Source organism: Panicum virgatum, chromosome 4N, assembly GCF_016808335.1.
Source record: "Panicum virgatum strain AP13 chromosome 4N, P.virgatum_v5, whole genome shotgun sequence".
Taxonomy (NCBI): Eukaryota; Viridiplantae; Streptophyta; class Magnoliopsida; order Poales; family Poaceae; genus Panicum; species Panicum virgatum.
In genome coordinates, this window is record NC_053148.1 from 48,578,823 (window position 1) to 48,597,606 (window position 18,784).

General features: G+C 44.6%; 2 protein-coding genes and 1 pseudogene across 2 annotated transcripts; 2 read left to right on the top strand and 1 right to left on the bottom strand.

Annotated features, from left to right (window-relative positions):
* The first annotated feature begins 5,739 nt into the window (after positions 1-5,739).
* Positions 5,740-6,907, top strand: LOC120668702 (glutathione transferase GST 23-like). Its single transcript, XM_039948455.1, has 2 exons — positions 5,740-6,197; positions 6,281-6,907. The coding sequence occupies exons 1-2, from the start codon at positions 5,829-5,831 to the stop codon at positions 6,656-6,658; spliced, it is 747 nt and encodes a 248-aa protein (XP_039804389.1). The 5' UTR covers positions 5,740-5,828; the 3' UTR covers positions 6,659-6,907.
* Positions 6,908-10,310: 3,403 nt separating this feature from the next.
* Positions 10,311-14,502, top strand: LOC120668703 (methyl-CpG-binding domain-containing protein 2-like). Its single transcript, XM_039948456.1, has 5 exons — positions 10,311-10,483; positions 11,554-12,136; positions 12,553-12,606; positions 12,754-12,905; positions 13,785-14,502. The coding sequence occupies exons 2-5, from the start codon at positions 11,571-11,573 to the stop codon at positions 14,063-14,065; spliced, it is 1,053 nt and encodes a 350-aa protein (XP_039804390.1). The 5' UTR covers positions 10,311-10,483; positions 11,554-11,570; the 3' UTR covers positions 14,066-14,502.
* Positions 14,503-15,972: 1,470 nt separating this feature from the next.
* Positions 15,973-18,517, bottom strand: LOC120668704 (annotated as a pseudogene).
* Between the last annotated feature and the right edge of the window lie 267 nt (positions 18,518-18,784).

Consider the following 18,784-nt stretch of genomic DNA (forward strand, 5'->3'; position numbering starts at 1 on the left):
ATCTTTACTAGTTGTCCATCTTGGGTAACTCGACGGAGTTCATCCTAATAGGTCAACTATAAGGGACTCCAGCCTTGTTATAAAGGCAAAACTACTCGCTCGCTCGAGTATGTTATGGATACTACTATATTTTGTCCATCCTGGGCAACCCGACGGGGTTCGCTCTAATAGGTCAATTTTAGTAGTTACTCCATTCTACAAGTTAGACACCTTATTCGCCTCGCCCGAGTATGTTTTGGATATCTTTCTGGCATTTACGTCTTGGATAGCCCGACGGAGTTCATACCTAACAGTTTTGCCTTAAGGATTACTCCAGTCCTTAGTTAAAGAACACTTTACTCGCCCTGCTCGAGTAAATTTTTGGATTTCCCTTTGACATTTACATCTTGGGCAACCAGACGGGGTTCGTACCTAACAGTTCTGTCCTACGGATTACTCCAGTCCTTGGTTAAGAAACACTACTCGCTTGCTTGAGAAGTTTATGGATATCTTTAAAAGTCTTTTCTATTTGGATAGTTCGACGGGACTCACCTTAAATGATTAACTTTAAAGATCACTCCATGCGAGTATTCTACTCGGTTGATCGACTAGTTCATACTTATCCTACGGTGTTAGATCATGCTTTTAAAGACACACCAACAGAATACAAGATATGAACAGCGACAAGGAATCACTACAGATTATATGAGTTGTTACAAGCAGTCTACTCTGCCATGTTCTTCAGAATCTCCTCAGCAATCACTTCTGATTCTTTACAATAGTCCCGGAATTTCTCATCGGAACAAGTGGGAGCTATTCCCTTAGCTATGGGAGCTAAGTTGAAGTGAGGCAAGTAAGATTTAACAACTCCTATCATGTGGGTTAGATAATTCTTGAAAGTAGCCGTCATGACATCAAGAATCTTCTGGGGAGCTTCTTCCAAATGCTCCACCAAGGACTTGCTATTTGACGATCCTTCTTCAGAATCAACCACATCCACAAGAGCCTGAGCTGCTGCAATTAGTCGAGTATGGTCTTCTGGAGAACCTGATGGAAAAACTTTTCAGTAATTATTATTGACAAAGCAAAATCAAGGCAAAAGATTGGGTACTTACAGGTTTGGGTAGTCTGCAATTGCTTTTGTGGCCTGGAATTTTCTTCCTGAAATTTTGATCTATCATCTTCAAGATCCTTGATTTGGCGCTTCATATCACAAACCTCCAGATGATGCTGTCGATTTGCTTCATAGAGCTTATTATGAGCAGCAAGGGATTCATCTAGTCATTTTGTAACCATAGCTTTCTGCTCTTCCAAGATCTTTCGGTTGTCTACAGTCTTATACAGAGCATGAGACTTTAGGAAAGATCGATTGGCTACATCCTGTGACATACAAAGCAAGTTAGACGTCAAATAACTACTCGACGAAAACAAGCAGCAGCAGACGACTCACCTTGGTAAATTTAAAGCTCTATTGCATACAGTCTGCGAGCTTCTTCATGTTGTCTACAGACAACAGTGGATCATCAGTTCTTTTCCCAACTCTTCCTGAGTTGGCTGAGGCATAGACTGAAAGGGTACCAGTCGAACGGAAGGACCTTTCGACCCTCCAGCTCCACTACTTCCAGCACCACCAGCATTGGAAGCTCCTTCAGTAGCTTCAGGAGTATGGTCAGGTGTTTTAGGGTCTGGCTCGCTTGATTTTACAGCTGTGTCTACATTGGGCAAACTGGCAGCTGGGGTCTCGATTAACCCAATTATGGGTGATTCGGGGGCTGATCGACTAGTTCCCTCCGAACCACTCGACATCCAGTTTCGGAAGTCTTGAACTTGATCTTTTTCATGTGCCGGAAGATATTGGATCCTAGCTAAGCAAGATTCTGAATAAGAAAGCTGAGGTAAACATGATAAAATCAATAGAATATTATATACTTACTGGCCGGTATCAAGACGATGAACTTTTCTCTGCAACAAAGATCCGGGAGTTACCTTCCGTTTCTTGCTGTCATCAGAGTCAGCATCTACAGAGGTCGGAGGCATACAGTACCAGGACTTATAGTTTTTCTGCAGAAAGAAACCAGAAATTTGTCAGATGATCAGGAATGGTTAACTGCAAGTACTCGACATGGTTTTCAAAATACATACCCATGCATTCTCGGGAGGATTTTGTGCCCAGAAGAGCGTTGGAAGCGTCAAAGACTTGTCAAAATTATTGAGTAGTTTGCAGCACCTCTTGACTACTTCAGACAGAGCTAGAGACATCCTAGTAGGGTCCTGTATGCCTTCATATCTAAAGGCAGGATGTTTTCGGAGCTGGAGAGGTTGAACTCGACGACTAACAAATGAGTAGACCACATGATCTCCAGTGACTCCTTTGTCTTTAATAATGGCAATGACACGAATAATGATTTCGACTTGCTTGCCACCAGGTCCTTTACTCGACCAGTTTTCTTGGACTTGGGGGGCGCCAGCAATCCTTTCTGAAAGCGGGGACTCAAAGTTCCCAACATGGAACCAGAACTTCTTCCATTCAGCTCCTTTACCCGCTGGATCATAAGCCAAGTACTCGCCTCGGGTTTCAGGACAGAGTACTAATTCACATCCCCCGACGATGGCAGGATTGGTGGCATTGGGGACAGGAACAAGAAAGAAGAAATGTTGGAAAAGATGGAAATGGGGAAGAATCCCAAGGAAGGCTTCACAGAAATGGGTAAAAATGGAAAGATGCAAGATGGATTGGGGAGTAAGATGATGTAATTGGATTCCCCAAAACTGAAGCAGTCTATAGAAAAACGGGAAGAGCAAGACCACGTTCCACAAAATTGTGGAACATAACGGTCTCAAGGGTACCTTCCATTGGGTAAGCTTCTCCTTCACCGGTGCACCATTGGATCACGCCCTGTGCTTGGAGGAGGCCCATATTCTCCAATTTTTGTACCAATGATTCAGACATCTTGCTTTTACGCCAGCCCGTGGACATATTGGCGACGGTTTCCTCCTCAACCCTGGATTTGTTCTTCTTGGGAGCCATCTCAATGTCACGAGTTTTGGCTCGGGGGCTATGAGAGGGGCTTTTGGAATCTGACTGAAAGGGGGTAAAGGTGAATCTGAAGATGACGGCGGCCAGGAGTTCAAGGGGTAAAACCCTCGGAAGGTTTTTCAACTGGCTTTATATGGTCTTCGGGGGCAATTTCGTGAATATTTGGGATGTCAACGGATTCTTTCCTTTTCAGGGAAGTTTTCATTTTTTGCCATGAGTTTACATTGATTCTTAAATCTAAATGAAGAGATTTAAATTCAAGACTCGGGGGCTGCGGAATATATGTGTCAGAGATTTATTTTTCAATTTTTTTGGAAAATAAAGAAGAAAAAAAGACTGAAGTGACCCTCAGCCTGATTCTGCGATTCAACCTAAGGCTCGGGGGCTACTCCATATGGAGCGTGAGTACGTCGTGCACCATATATGATCAAGATTTTGGGCTTGAGCACCTCACAGCTTTGAAGCAAACGGAAGTAATTAGAGGACTACTCGATGAAGCTGAAGGAGAAATCCAGAAACAACCAGAAGGATGTTTTGACTACTTGAAGTACTCGATGACGCCCTGCCAAGTAATCAACGCCTGCAGGACTCGACTACGAAGAGCTCGGGGGTTTGTCAGACCCGGGGCAGCGGGACTGCTCACAGGCGTAGAATGTTCTAGAGTAAGGGATAGTTCATGGATGTACCTTACCTCTTTTATAACTACCCGAATAGGCGTAGAACTAGCTGCAATACAAGGAAACTACCCGATCATGTTGTAGTAGGACTCCAACTGTACTCATATAGGATTTTTCATGTAACCCTGTCCCTCCCGGATATATAAGGGCGGACAGGGACCCCCTCGAAACACATCAATACCTAAGGCAATACAAACCACCACACATGACGTAGGGTATTACGCAACTCGCGGCCCGAACCCGTCTAAATCTTTGTGTTCCTTGTACCATCGAGTTCCAGAGCAGCCGATCCCTATCCACAAATCTTACTGCTAAGGGTATTCCTGAGCAGGCATGGCGGTAAACACCGACACTTCTCCCTCTTGGTGAGCTACTAAAATTGAAGTCTTTGATCATAAAAATCTTACCAAATGTCAAGGATGTTGGGGAAGATTTTGTTGGGGGGGTAGCAAACCATTTCTGAAGTTAAGGTATCTCAACGTCACCAACATGCCAAACTGATAAAACTTGAGGCGCGATCTTCACGACGTGAGAGAAAATCACCAAGGATAACTAGCTGAAAACACAGCCATGATAACTAACTGCAAGCAGCCGGATAACTAGTGCAATCTGACGACACGCTCAAAGAGCCAAGCACCGTCTCTATACGGCAGCCTGAACCAAGGATTCGTCCAATCACACTCTCAAGGAACCAGCCCATGCAATCTGGAATCAAATGGACTAGGAGCACAAACTGAGTGCCAATGAAGCGGCGGTGCATATAGCCTCACGAAGAAGATGCGACACAAGGGTTGGGTAAGGATCCCTCCATAAACTCACACGCTATGGTGGAGAAGATGCCATGTGGCTGTTCTAAAAATTCTCAAATCAACATTGCATCATATAGAGGAGTACATGGGGTATATATACTAGGAACATCCCTCCTAGTTGGGTGCGAAAGGTCATCTTGGTGGAGAATTCCAAAAGTCTTGTGCAGTTTTTGCGCAGCCACAAAACAGCATGTGCAGCTTCCACTAAATTGACCATAACTCCTTGCTCGGAAGTCGAAAAGGTGCTCTGTTTGTTGCTTAGACTTCCAAAAGCTTCCGACCATGTATACGATGCGCACATATCTATCACAGGTTGGGCCACATAAAAGAGAAGTTACAGCATGTAAATCATCACCTTTTGCACATAAAAGAGAAGTTACTTCTCTGTTGGAGTAGCAACTAATGAATATGTAATTTAATTACGCCCATATATTCTTATCACAAACCTAGAAAGGCGGTTGACAATGTATCATCGAGTGATGAAGTGGAGTGCATGTGTGCATTCCCTAGCCTTCACTACCTGAAGGTGTCACAATGCCAAAGTTGAGATTTGAACCATCTCCTTCGGAGTGCTTCTTGTTGGAAATTTTTACTTGTAATGGGATCTTGCTGGGAAAATTGTACTTCTTGCACCAGCCAACAAGCTTGGTCGGCTTATGTTGCTGCCATCGGGCCAACAATTCTTTTATATACAAAAAAAAAAGAGAGAGAAAGAGGAAGAAACAGGACCTCGCATGTTGATTGAGATCATTGCTTATGACAGATGACATGTAGCAGTAGTCTCTAAATTAGATTACCGGCCTGACCTGATCGGGCTAGATGATGACCGATCATCATCTAGCCCGATCTGATATCCTACGTGGCTACGTGAATCAAATGATCAACTAACTATTTATATCTATCTCACTTTGAGCTCTACCAATCCTAGATTGTACCGTGTACCATTTCTCCCAATCTCTCACGAAGCTTCTCAAGAGATCTCATCCTCCATCCAACATACTCTCTAGCTCCAACTAAACCTCTTTCCGTGTAGTACATGCATGCATTCGTCGTTGCTTATGTCAGGGTCAGTCCAAGTGGTGTGAAAAGAGAAGACATGGACAGATCCTTTTCCCTGTGTTCCCCTTTCCTTGGAGAAGACGCAGCACGCCATCTCTGACCACGCACACCCACTCTAGCTAGTCCAGCTTCCTCAACCACACTTCCCCTATAAATACACCATCAGCAGCTAGCTACCTCGCTCACTCATCAGTTCCGCTCTCGCCAAGCCAACACAAAAAACTCAACGGCGAGTGATCGAGGCAGGAAATCCAGCCGTTCATCAGGATGTCGTCGTCGTCGTCGTCGCAGCAGCAACAGCCAGCAGCAGAGGCGGCGGCGGCGCCGGTGAAGCTCATCACGGCGTTCGGTAGCCCGTTCGCGCACCGCGTGGAGGTGGCGCTCGCGCTCAAGGGGGTGCCGTACGAGCTGGTCGTGGAGGACCTGGCCAGCAAGAGCGAGCTGCTGCTCGCGCACAACCCCGTCCACCGCTCCGTCCCCGTCCTCCTCCACGGCGGCCGCGCCGTCTGCGAGTCCCTCGTCATCGTCGAGTACGTCGACGAGGCGTTCCACCGCGGGGCGGCGCCGCGGATCCTCCCCACCGACCCCTACGACCGCGCCACCGCCCGCTTCTGGGCCCAGTTCATCGCCGACAAGGTACGGCAACAATCATCCCGAATCCTCCTGTCCTCCTGACCAGAACATTTGGGAATCTCTCTCCGCATCGTCGTTGGATTCAGTGCCTGAAGCCGCTGTGGCTGTCGATGTGGACGGACGGCGAGACGCAAGCGCGGTTCGCGAGGGAGACCAAGGAGAGCCTGGCGGTCCTGGACGCGCAGCTCGAGGGCAGGAGGTTCTTCGGCGGCGACGCCCTCGGCTTCGTCGACCTCGCCGCCTGCACGCTAGCGCACTGGCTCGACGTGCTGGAGGAGGTGGCCGGCGTGCGCCTGGCGGGGGACGGCGAGTACCCGGCCCTGCGCCGGTGGGCCAAGGAGTACACCGCCGACGAGACCGTCAGGAGGTTCCTGCCCGACAGGGGCGAGCTCGCCGCCTTCTTCGCCGCCAACAAGGAGAGGTACTCGTCGATGGTCAGGGCAGCGGTGGTGCAGCGGCAGTAGCTCCGACCGTTCCTTCCATCGCAAATTCGCAATGCGCACGGTTATGTATCTTCATGCGTTTTCCTTCTCAGTTTAATAATATTGTTTTACTGATGATCCTATACGAATACGTGTGATGGATCATTTGAAGCTGGAGTACTTTTTCGAAGATGTGAAGTGTATGAGCGTGTAAACATTTGAATTTTACTGTGTTTCAAGCAAGGAAAATATTTATTTTCAAACAAGGCAAATAAATTCGTAATTTGTACATGGAGAATAAATACCTGCTCCGCAGAATTGCAATGGATGTCTGCCGTAATTCCAAGGCATGCTTTCTCTTGTAATTTGCTGGACGACCTATTGGATGACTAGAAATTCAGCATGCTCTCTGTTGGAACTTGGAAGGGAGCAACAGTCGCCGATATGATCGAGTAGGCAGCACATAGCAGTGCATTTAGAGGAGAGTAAACCTGTAACGGATCCCCCAAACTTTCAAAATATGCTTATCGTAGGATGCGTGATCTAAATCACAGTTGTTTATGTTAAATCAAAAGTTATATAATTTGTTCAAATTAAAAGTTATATATGCACACAAATAATTGAAGTATACCAATTAACTTGTGCAAATATTTTTGTCTGTGGAAAAAAATATAAAACAAGAAACTCATATTATCAAATTTGCAAAAAGATAGAAAAAGGACAAATTTTGGAGGAAATATTGGGAAAAAATATTTGGCATATAGTTTTGAAACAACTTTTTGAAAAAAAAATATAAGAGTTGAGCAGAAAATTACAAATAAAAAATTGGACCCACATGTAAGCTGCTTATAAGTTGAACGTTTCCACTCTACTCCCTCCATCCCACAAAGAGTGTAGTTTTAGCATTCAAATTTTGTCCCACAAGAGTGTAGTTTTGGTTTGTAATGAGATCCATTTAATTAAAGTAATACCAAGTACCAAGAAAGCATTGCATAGGAAAACACATAGAATCAATCAAATATTTAGTAGATATTGTTTTTCTAGTTCCAATACATATGCATTCATTGAGGATCCGGAAAACTAAATAAATAACACGGTTTTCAATCATAATTGGTCGAAGTAATTAGGCGCAACAAAGTCATTTCTTTGAATGAGTAATGTGTCTGAAATTTTATAATACTACAATCTTTGTGGGACGGAGGGAGTATGTATTAAAAATGATAATTTGGAGTTCAGGTGACATGATCACCATTTTGGAAGTTTAGTGAACGGAATGACACGCCGAGCTAAGTTTGAGGATCAATGGTGCATTCTACTCTAGAAAATATATCTCACACCCAAAGGGGACTAGGGAGAGCGTGGGCAACTGGGTATATAAATTTAACAACCAGAAAGTGGCAGAAACATTAGTAACAAGTCATAGAAAGTGGCAGAAACATTAGTAAACAAGTCATAGAAACTGGTTATATGAATTTAACACCTATATGAATTTATAGGAGAAAATGTTTTTTTTTTGTAAAAAAGCACTCATAGAAGACTAATTTGGACCAAGTCATAGAAAAAATAGCTTATTAAATAGAAGTTCAAAACAATGGTCATATTTAGGATGCTAAGAGTGATGCTAAACCACGGTATCTTATACCTTGTGGTCACTACACATTGCAGCGTCGACGCCTAGAGATGGTCACATGGGTGCCATTAGACCAACATGAGGCCTATATTTTTGGCCTAGCCCAAACATAACGTGCTTGGGCCAGCATAGCCTATAGGTCATGCTGCTGTGGGTACGATGCGATTAAATGGCACGCCTAGTAGTAAGAGCCCACAACTCTAGTCGTTGGGCGCGTTTAGTTCCGTTTGCAAAAAATTTTGGCTGTCAAATCGATTCTTTGATCAGATGTTGGGAGGATTTTTCGGACACTAATTAAAAAACTAATTTCAGAACTCACTTGGAAACCGCGAGACGAATCTTTTGAGGCCTTTGACCGCATCATTAGCACATGTGGGTTACTGTAGCACTTATGGCTAATCATGCACTAATTAGGCTCAAAAGATTCGTCTCGACGTGTACATCCAAACTGTGTAATTAGTTTTGTTATTCAATTATAGTTAGTGCTTCATACGTGTGTTTAAAGGGGAGGTGAAAATTTTTGGGTGAAAATTTTTGGGAACTAAACGCGCCCTAAGCTTTCTTACACATTCTATCAATACCTACCACCAAACCCTAGTTTATTTCTCCTCACCCGCCGCCTCTCGCTCTTGCTTCTCTCTGTGACACCCCGGCTCAGGACTTAATAGGATTAATATGATACTCATACCAACAAGTTGCAACTTTTTTTCCGGAAGCCGGTCTCCAAAGAACTCCGAGGTTAAGCGTGTTTGGCCCGGAGAAATTTGGGGATGGGTGACCGACCGGGAAGTTCTTCTCCAAAGAACTCTGAGGTTAAACGTGCTTGGCCCGGAGAAATTTGGGGATGGGTGACCGACCTGGAAGTTCTTTCCGGGTGCGCACGAGTGAGGACAAAGTGTGCAGAAAAGACTGGTGTTAGTCTGTGAGGACAGTCTATGTCCTAGAAAGCAGACTGTCCTAGAAAACAGCCAGATGTAAGCGGGCCCGCCCTCGGGGAGGTGGGACGCTACACTCTCTCACCCTCTTCATCTCCATCTCTATCTCTAGTCCATTCTCCCACACAACCGCACACACCACAAGTCGCCTCTGTGCTCTAGCCTCTCGCAGTCTCAGCATCGGATCATGGTAGGGAAAATTTCTCGGTGAAAAAAAAAAGAAAACCGATAAACACGTGGTATCATGGTAGGGAAAATTTCTCGGTGAAAAAAAAAGAAAACCGATAAACACGTGGTGACTGGTTTGTCAAAAATTCTCGGTAATTTTGAATCCATACCCACCCCTTTCCTTCTCGTTCATATATCTTCTCATTTCCGTGCATCACGATATCTTATTTTTCATATTAGATTGTCTGGAGATAATCTAGAACCTTTTGTGTACAGTTTGAGGGATTTTTTCGGACAAATTTTCAAGCAATCTGATAAACATATATATACTATAGCTTGGTAAAATTTAGTGAATGCATACCTCCACTTATGACAAACCATAACTACTTGGCATTGAACTGAATTTATACTATATAAATTCCGTTAAATACTATAGTAATTATGGTTTGTCATTATTACATTCACTAAATTTTACCATAGTTATGGTAAGACCTAAGTGGTAAGCATGCATTTGGTCGGTGGGTTAGGACAGATTCAACCCACTTGGATATAAATTCAGTTCAATGCTATACACACTCTATTCACTTGGCTTGTTTGCCAACCAGCCAGTAGTGTTTTCTCTTAAACCAAATCAGTATCAGTCATCAGTATTTTTTATAACAAATTAGCACCAGCCACCAGCCACAACCAAATGAGTAGTTATGTTTTTTCAAGTTTTCTTAGCCATCTGCATTATGTGTCACACACTTACTTTCTTGAAAAACTATCTCGCAAGCGTGGAGTCCATTTGGAGAAAATAATTACTGAGTTTCTGAATTTGGGGAATTTCTACGGGAAAGTCGTAGATAGGCAGATTTATTACGAATGATCTCATTGCCTTCCAAACAAAAACACTAGTTTAATGTGCCAAAACACACTTGCATCACACCACTGACACATCACGCATACACAACCACACACACACATACACCCGTACTGGCACGGAGCACACTGCAGAAACAGCAAAGCGGGGCAGAGAGCAGCACACACAAGCGCAACCACAGGCGGCACCACCGAGCCCTCGTCGCCTCCACTTCCCCGCTCCGTCGGAGTCTCCGGAGGCCGCACATCCTCGGCGAAATCGCCGTCGCACCGGTCGCCTCTCTCGCCCCCACCATCCCTCCCTCCTCTGCTTTAGTTCTCAGTTTTTTTTCCAAGTTTGATTTCCTCCGTCCGCGACGATCGCGGCGGCTTATTGCGGGAGGGACGGTGTTCTTCCTAGGACGAAGCGGCGGCCCGGCGGGCGATCCCAGCTTCCCTCGCGGCGCTCGAACGATCCCTGTGTTCTGTTGCGCGTGCGCGTTACTTTTTTCCTGCAGATTCGCTTGCCTCCCTTTTGTTTTGCAGAGTGAGGGGTTCTTGCAATGTGGGGTTTGGCCGTTTGGGGGTCGTTGCTTCTCCTCCTCTTGCAGCAAGATCGATTAGTGCCATGAGCTTTTGGCCGTGGTGCTCTCACTTTTTTCCGATACCCCAGCAGCCTTGTCCCAGCTACACCTGCAACATTTTGGTGGAAGTTTGTTAGAGTCCCTACTAGTTGGAGTGTTAGAAGCTTCTGTTTACCTTGGTCCTCTGGTGTTTATTCGAGCTCTGCTGTGATCTGATAGTCTTTATATATGCAGCAATGAGGGGGGCCAGCATGGGTGAGTCTGGTGTCTTGATGTTGGAATCATTTTGTTTTGTTGTCTGGTGGGTTACATGTGGGGCTAGCTGGTGCTCAGGTGCTGCACTAGTTTATTCAGTCTTTGTGGATCAAGAAACCTAACTGGTCCCAAATGTTGTGCTTAACTTTTCTTCAATTGTTGACATTAGAGTTTTGGCACGAATCACCACTCCGGGACCTTAGATTTGGTGCTGGCCTTTTAGTGGTACTGAACACCTTGTTTGGGAAGTTGCATTGGTTCTGTGTTTTTGGCATTGTGCATAGTACACAACTGTGTGCTTAGTTATGTGTATGACGCATTGTTAGTAGAACTGCAATGTGTTGTGTGTTTGTGTTCGTTTGCAGTGTCAATACTTCTGCATTTTAATGTTCGGATTCTTCAAAATGTACTGGTTTCAGACCATTTGTTGAATTTCTAGCAGCCCCCAAATTTCTTATGAGGAATAATAGGGTACAATCCTACTGAATTAATTCTAGTGTTTACCTTGTGTAATCTATGATGCAGGTAAAGACTATTCTGCCATGAGGACTTTTCAAGGTCCAAACCCTGAGAATAGGAGAGTCCATACTTCCAAGTCCTGGCCTTCCAAAAAGAAGCCTTGCAAGGTACCTGAATCCGTTGAAGTGCATATTATTGATGATGACGATGATGACAGCACCAAGGATTACTCTGTGGGAGACGCATCAAAGCAGCTTGTCCTTTACAATCCTGAGATCACACATGACAAGCAATGTGACATAGATCATCATACCTCACTGCGCCAAAGTTCCAAGAAGCCAAGATATGGATATGGCACAGTTCTACCGTCTATTGGTGCTTATACTGTGCAATGTGCTAACTGTTACAAATGGAGGATCGTTCCGACAAAAGAAAAATATGAAGAGCTGCGCGAGAGTATTTCTCAGGAGCTTTTTGTATGCATAAGGGCTAGTGAGTGGAACCGTGAATTATCATGTGATGAACCAGAAGATATATCACAAGATGGAAATAGGGTGTGGGCGCTTGATAAGCCAAACATTGCCCAACCCCCTCCTGGCTGGGACAGGGAGGTCAGAATCAGAGGGGCTTCCACCAAATTTGCAGATGTGTATGTCACACTTAACTACTTTCTTTAACTTGAGTGGCAGTAACACTTGCGGTTTGTCATCTTCAGCTTCTTAGCTTAGCAAACTTGCTAAAGGACTAAACAATATTTATTGTTCATTGCACTTAGCTTATCTATGAAACTTTTAACAGTTTCTACTTAGCACTTAAGCCATAAGTAATAGTAGTCTCTTATAATATGTGAGTTTGAACAACACTAACAGCCATTTGATATTATCAATTGGCACTGATATCCATTGAAATCTAGTTTTATCAAACTTAGTCTCTGGAAGTTTTCATTTCGATATTGCAAACATCAGCAATTAACAAATGCTTGTAGGATGCATGGGATACCTTTCAGAGCATATCACATGCACGATACTTGATGTTAACATATATGTGCATCATTCTTATTGTCAGGTACTACACTTCTCCATCTGGGAAAAGGTTGAGGTCGTTGGTTGAAATTGGGAGGTGTGTTCATCCATTGATACTTTGTTCTAACTACTGTGTATTACTTGTATAATCAACTCACCTAGTTGGTCTAGTACTACAAACAAGAACTATGGCATGATTTTGAAATTTTCCCCTGAAGTGATGCATCATTATTTTGATACTCAGGTACTTGGCAGAGAACCCACACTACATCAGGGAAGGGGTTAACTTATCTCAGTTTTCGTTTGCTATTCCTAAACCCCTGCAAGAAGACTATGTTCGAAAGCGTACACTTACAGATGCTCATGAATTACCAGAGCTTCCTGAGATAGCTCAAGGTGCGTTAATAATTGTCTATATCTGTAATTTTATTGTTTAGTTTCTTGTCATTCCCCACATTTATTTGATAGAGCATGACACTACTCAGGATACTGGTAAGGAGTTTTAAAACTTGATCAAATACTGCAGTCACCATACAGCCGATAGTGTTTGCTAAAACCTTGGCATGATAAAATTGTAGTGCTTCATATGTAATTCATGTAAGACATTGGTATTCAATACCATGGGGGAGCCAGAAATCATCCATTCCCCAGGCTGGGTCCATCCATAATCTCTTCGATGTAGTATGTTCTTAATAGGAGATTAGTGGTCTTTTGGTTCTAGGCTGAGGCCTGAATTTCTGTCTGCACTGGTTTTTATCCACGATTGTAAGTGCGGTACATAAATGCTGAATTCAGCACTGGCAACATGCCTTGATTCATACCCTTCATTGTAAATATCTCTCTCTGCATATTAGAGGTAGCCCTTTGCACTTTAACCTGCCAATAGGCCCCACTAAAACTTGATAAGTTCTTCGGACTAATGTTTAGCTGGGGACAACGGACCTTACAAGCTGCCTTGTTCAATGGACTACAAATATCATCAAGAAATGCAGTCAAATGAGTGGTCAAAAGTCAGCTAGCTGGATTATGCTATAGATTGTGGTTTCAATTTGCTATTTTGGCTTCATAATATCTAATACTTTGTTTACTATTGTTTATTTGCTGTGTATCTTTTCCTTTTTCTAGTTAACAACATTGCTATTCCCCGCTGAACCTAGCTATTTTTGGGGCATACTGTATGATGTTTTCTGATAACTTTCTCGAACACGTAGGAGAGCTGTGTATCAATATATTAAGAAGAGAATGTTTTCTGATAACTGTTTGTTGCTTGTGCAGTTGATCCACTGTTCTGGGCAGCACCCCCTATTCACAGAGAACTGCTCGCTGGACCTGGCTCTTCAACTTCATATCCTGCTTACATCAAGCAGCCTGAGATGCCAGACCATGTCGACCTTCACCAGTCTGAGGTGTCTGAACCACCACCTCAGTCCCGCAAGAAGAGAATCGGGAAGCAGGTGTCGTCAAGGAAGTGCCAAAGCAATTTGCCGGCAACGAGTTGGCCATTCGAAGAGCAATCTGGTGGGCACTTCATCGACATTGACTATGTGCCGCTGTGAACGCCAGATGCAGTAGCCACCTTGTTGTGGGTCTGCTCTTCTTTTGGTATCATTTTTCTGCACCTGTTCCGAAAGAGGGCACTAGTGTAAGCAGTCTAGGATGCTGTTGACACAGATGTGGTAAGCATCGAGTTTTGGTAATGTAGATATGTAGCCATGGCCGTACTGTCCACCAAAGTAGGTAGTAAGCTGGTATCAGAGACCTTTGCAGAATGTTTGGTGTATGGATTTACGTGCTAAATCGGTCTTGTATGGCTACTGGTACCAGTGTAACTTGGAGGCTCGGAGCAGACCAATAGACCATGATAGAGCTCCCAAAGCATATGGCTGATATGATTCTTGTTCTGAATGTATCATGTATAAGTTGCGAATGCTTCTAACATTTCTGGTTGCTGTTCTACAGTGCTCCTACTGGTGCCAAAAGAAACTGTGACAAAGACTTGCATTACTACACACTGATGATATTTTCGCTTACTGATAAGAGAAAACATAATACGAATGTCTAGATTGAGGGAAAAAAAAGCCACTCTTCAGTCTTCAAGATAATACTAAATCTGATAATTATATTCAGTAATCAGTACACTACAGGATCATGTGGTAGGGGTACACATGGGCGGAGCTACCTTGATGCCTGGGTATTCCCAGGAATACCCAACTTTTTTCTTCAAAAATCACTTGTACATTAAGTATACATATATGCATATATTATGTTAAATCTATTTCTTCATTTTCTCAGCCAAAACTCAGCCTAGCGACACCTCTAATACGAGTATGACCCAGGCCAACAGTCCAATCCCCACTCCCACCTCCTGTTGTTGTAAGGCTAGTTCCCTCGCGCGCATTTTGTAGCTCCTGGTTGCTGCGAGGTTGCGAGCAGGCGGCCATGGAAATTAGCAAGCCGGCTAGGTGGCCAACGGCAGCGCACATAAGTACCCAGCAGTTTAGTCCTACTATCCAATACTACCCAGCAGGGGTGCCGCTGTGCTGGCGATGAGCTGAAGGTGCACGGTTCTGCTAATCTGCTTCTCTCTGAATACTAGTAATTATAGGGGCATGTGATGTTTTTACAAAGTGTGTTGCAAAGGAGGTTCGGTTGGCAACATGGTGTGCTTACGAGCGTGGAAATGTGGAATGGATTGCTCGTCCCCCGTGCAAGAATTTGAATTTGTAACTACAAGTGTTTTGTTGCTGATTAAAGAAATTTGAGATTTCATGGCATTACAAATGGAACCATAACCTACCCCATATTATGATGGCATGGCTCAGGGTCCGCATTCTCCGACGAGGGTAGCGGGTGTTGTGCGATTACAGTATAGCTGTACAGCAAAGCTTCTATAGCGGTTATGGGAGAATGATGACCGTGGACTCGTTTAGAAAATAGGAATACCCTACTTCTAAATTCTGGCTCCGCCACTGGGGGTACACTGGGCCGAACCCATCGACGCGCTGTACACCGATACACATGTAACGGACCCAAAAACAGCCCACAAACCACACGCTTATTTTTGCTTGTATCCGCAAACAGAGATACTAGTCATGATGTCGGATAACAGTAGGAGCAGATGAGCCCTACGCAACCAGCCAGCCACTGTCGTGGCTAATACAGATGGACTATGAACCTATAGTCACGTACTCACGTCACGTGCGAATGGCATAAATTTTTTCATTATTTTATCTGGCTCACGTTTCATGTTTAGATGTTGATATTCAACATTATTATATCGTAGGTTCAACATTTCATTTATTTCTTGAAATCATGTTCAACATGTTGAATAAACTATTTCAATATTCTATACGATAATGTTGAAATAATATTTCTAAAATGTTGAAGTAGTACATCTAATACGTTGAACTAGAATATTTGAAACGTTCATACTACTATTAGAAAAAAAATAAAAATATAGACATATTACATCTTATTTTATTAACACAATTCTAAGAAATGTATGTCTGTTTACACAGGATTGAAATCGATCATAATTCCTTAGGCTGTTCAAAGCTGTTTATAAACTATATACGCATAATACATCATGTCATAAAATGAAAGATCCCCCAAAAAGCCCAGACTTTCATGAACAGATATCAATAACAAGAAAAAGGGAAAGTAAAACAAGCCTTCTCCAAGATAATAGTATGTTCCGTACATTGGATTATTTGGCTGGGGTTGCAAATATACTAGGTTGGACCCAATGACGCGCTTCTGTATCGAGTGATGCTGGGAGGACCATCTCAACAGTCCCATCATCTAAGTCATAAGCATAAACATTTGTGATGGACTGTCCTGATGTTCCAGTGAAACAGGTAGTGCTGGTTAGCTCCGTTCCATTTGAGCTCTGTTTGCAGGAATCCATCGAGTCGCTACACTGTTTTGGACCACTGAATGTATAGACTCTCCTCTTACCTGCCTCCTTCACACGGAAGGACTGGCCCTTGCTAAGAAACCAACTGGTGTCGTCCAACTCCCTATCATTCAGACGTGACCACTCCAGTGTTTCAGCATCCAGTCTAAAGAATCTGAAGGCATTCTCCATCGTTCCAGGGCATGATATGAGCACAGCTTCCCCGTGGGACGTGACAAGGAAATGGTGATCTTCTTCACTCCACTCTGGACAAGGCACCATTCTCCCCCAGGTCATTTCAGTGATACTGAAGATCAGGATCTGCCCATTAAGCTCAATGCAGATGACCTGTGTCCCGAGCAAAGCTACATCAGCGATGCAAAGTACACTCAAGTAATTTGCGCATTTTTTTTTGACATGTGGGGAGGCTCAACACCATGCTTGTAGACACTCCAGTTCATGTCTCCAGGGCAGGCGATGTGCACAGTTGGAACAACGCTCCAGATCTCGACACGAGCAACAACTAGAGGTGTTTCTTGAGTACCAACATAGAAAACAAAGAATCCATCGTACCCTTCTTCGGAGCAAGGGAATTCTGGCAGGTCAAGACGTCTGCCAGAGCTTGAGTGAACAAGGAACACAGTCTGTCCTTGGAAGTACCCTTCTTTGTGTTGGATCATGAGGAGCCACCCGCCATTCTCAAATGCGCAAGTAGCATGTGGAAATACGGAGCTAGTAACTCCACGAATCTTTCCACTTGAAACATCGAACAGGAGCCGCTTCTTGCTATTGCATTCGATAGCAAACAAGGCCAAGGGCAGCTTCACCACTTCAGGACAATTGCACTTGTTCCCAGCGTAGGCTTCCATCTCCCTAGTTCAACTTGACTCAAGGATATCTGGGAGAAGCAAAGGGAACTCATTAGCACATCAGTACAGTACATGGTTTCTGATATGAAATTAGGAAGGCAACCTCATATGTAATAGGGAACTCTTATAGTCTTATCATGACAAATTCGATAGGAGATTAAGAGCGAAGGTTGCTAGGAGATGTGGAACCAGGTATACGCTGCCTGGTGTATGGAAGCAATCACCACTCATAACAGTTGATGATGAACTGAATTACCAGGACCAATACCTCCAACAATCTACTAGTAGAAAACAACATTGACTGCATATAAGTAAACAAAAATGACATTTTGGAGTTGAGAGAAGTCTGTGATCGAATTTCGATGTTCTAATTAATTATTATGCAATTTCCGCCAGAGTTAATTTAATGTATGGCTACACTTGCTGCAATAGAAGAGGGTTAAGGGATGTACAAAAAGAATTGGTTTAGGTTACTCGCTTACTTAACCTTGCAAATTGATGGGTAAATAAAGGAAACTGCTAGTGAGTGTGAGAGGCTGGAGAAATAAAAGGTTTTGGATTTGACTGCGCACAACAATTATACAATCTGACAGGAGAAGGAAAAGGGAATCCGTTATTTGCAAGAAATTAGAAAAAAAATAACCATTTAATCAAGTTATTAGGGTTCCCTACCAGTACCAGAGAAGGAATCAATCCAATTCCCTCCACCTCCACGTCGATCCCGTTACGGGAGCAGGGGAGCGGCAGGATGGCAAGTACGAGGTGGCGAGCGAGCAAGCGATGGTGGAAGGAGGAGGGTTCTCGTGTACGTGTAGCGCGTACCGGAAGGAGAAGGCGACGACGATGGACGGAACCAACCTTTGGTTTGGTTGGACTTCAATAAATTATTAGGAGTGGGGTGGGTCACATAGTCTCTGATGGAGTCGGAGTCGGAGTCAGGCCGCGGGCGGGCGGGCGGAGCGTTGCGCGCGGCCGCGAGAGGGAGGAGCAGAGGCGGATCCACGTGCGGAGGCCGGCATCCCGTGCCTCGCGTCCCTGCGACGCCGACGAGGTCCGCCGCCTCCACGAGGCCGGCGAGCTCCGCTGCGTCGTGGCCGGCGCCGTCGCCGCCTCCCTCGCCACCTGCGGCCGGTGCAGCTCGGGAACGGCGGAGGCGGGCCGGGACCTCCCGGCGCAGATCCACAACGATGGCGAGGCGGAGGAGGAGAGGTGGGGCCGGCGCGAGCGTAGCGGATGCCCGCTACTCCGCTCGATTTGAAGGATGCGCGAGCATAGCATACAGGATAGAGGACCCCCTCCTTTCTCTCGCTGGCCGGTGGGCCCGCCGGAACTGGTGGAATATGGCGGTGCGGTGGTCGAGGGCCCACCGTCCAGCGGCTCGTGCCAGCTGCTGCTGCTCCGCGCTGGAATTCTGCTATTTTCTCGCCGGTAGCCCTTGGCCCTGTTTGGATGATTCAGGGTAAATTTACCTCAAAGTAAATGTTTTATGCCTACCATTTACCTCTAATAGT

Coding starts and splice junctions, on each gene's coding strand:
- LOC120668703 (XM_039948456.1), top strand. CDS start 11,571: ATGAGGACTTTTCAAGGTCCAAACCCTGAGAATAGGAGAGTCCATACT. Junction 12,137..12,552: donor TCCACCAAATTTGCAGATGT/GTATGTCACACT, acceptor TCTTATTGTCAG/GTACTACACTTCTCCATCTG. Junction 12,607..12,753: donor TCGTTGGTTGAAATTGGGAG/GTGTGTTCATCC, acceptor TTTGATACTCAG/GTACTTGGCAGAGAACCCAC.
- LOC120668702 (XM_039948455.1), top strand. CDS start 5,829: ATGTCGTCGTCGTCGTCGTCGCAGCAGCAACAGCCAGCAGCAGAGGCG. Junction 6,198..6,280: donor CCCAGTTCATCGCCGACAAG/GTACGGCAACAA, acceptor CGTTGGATTCAG/TGCCTGAAGCCGCTGTGGCT.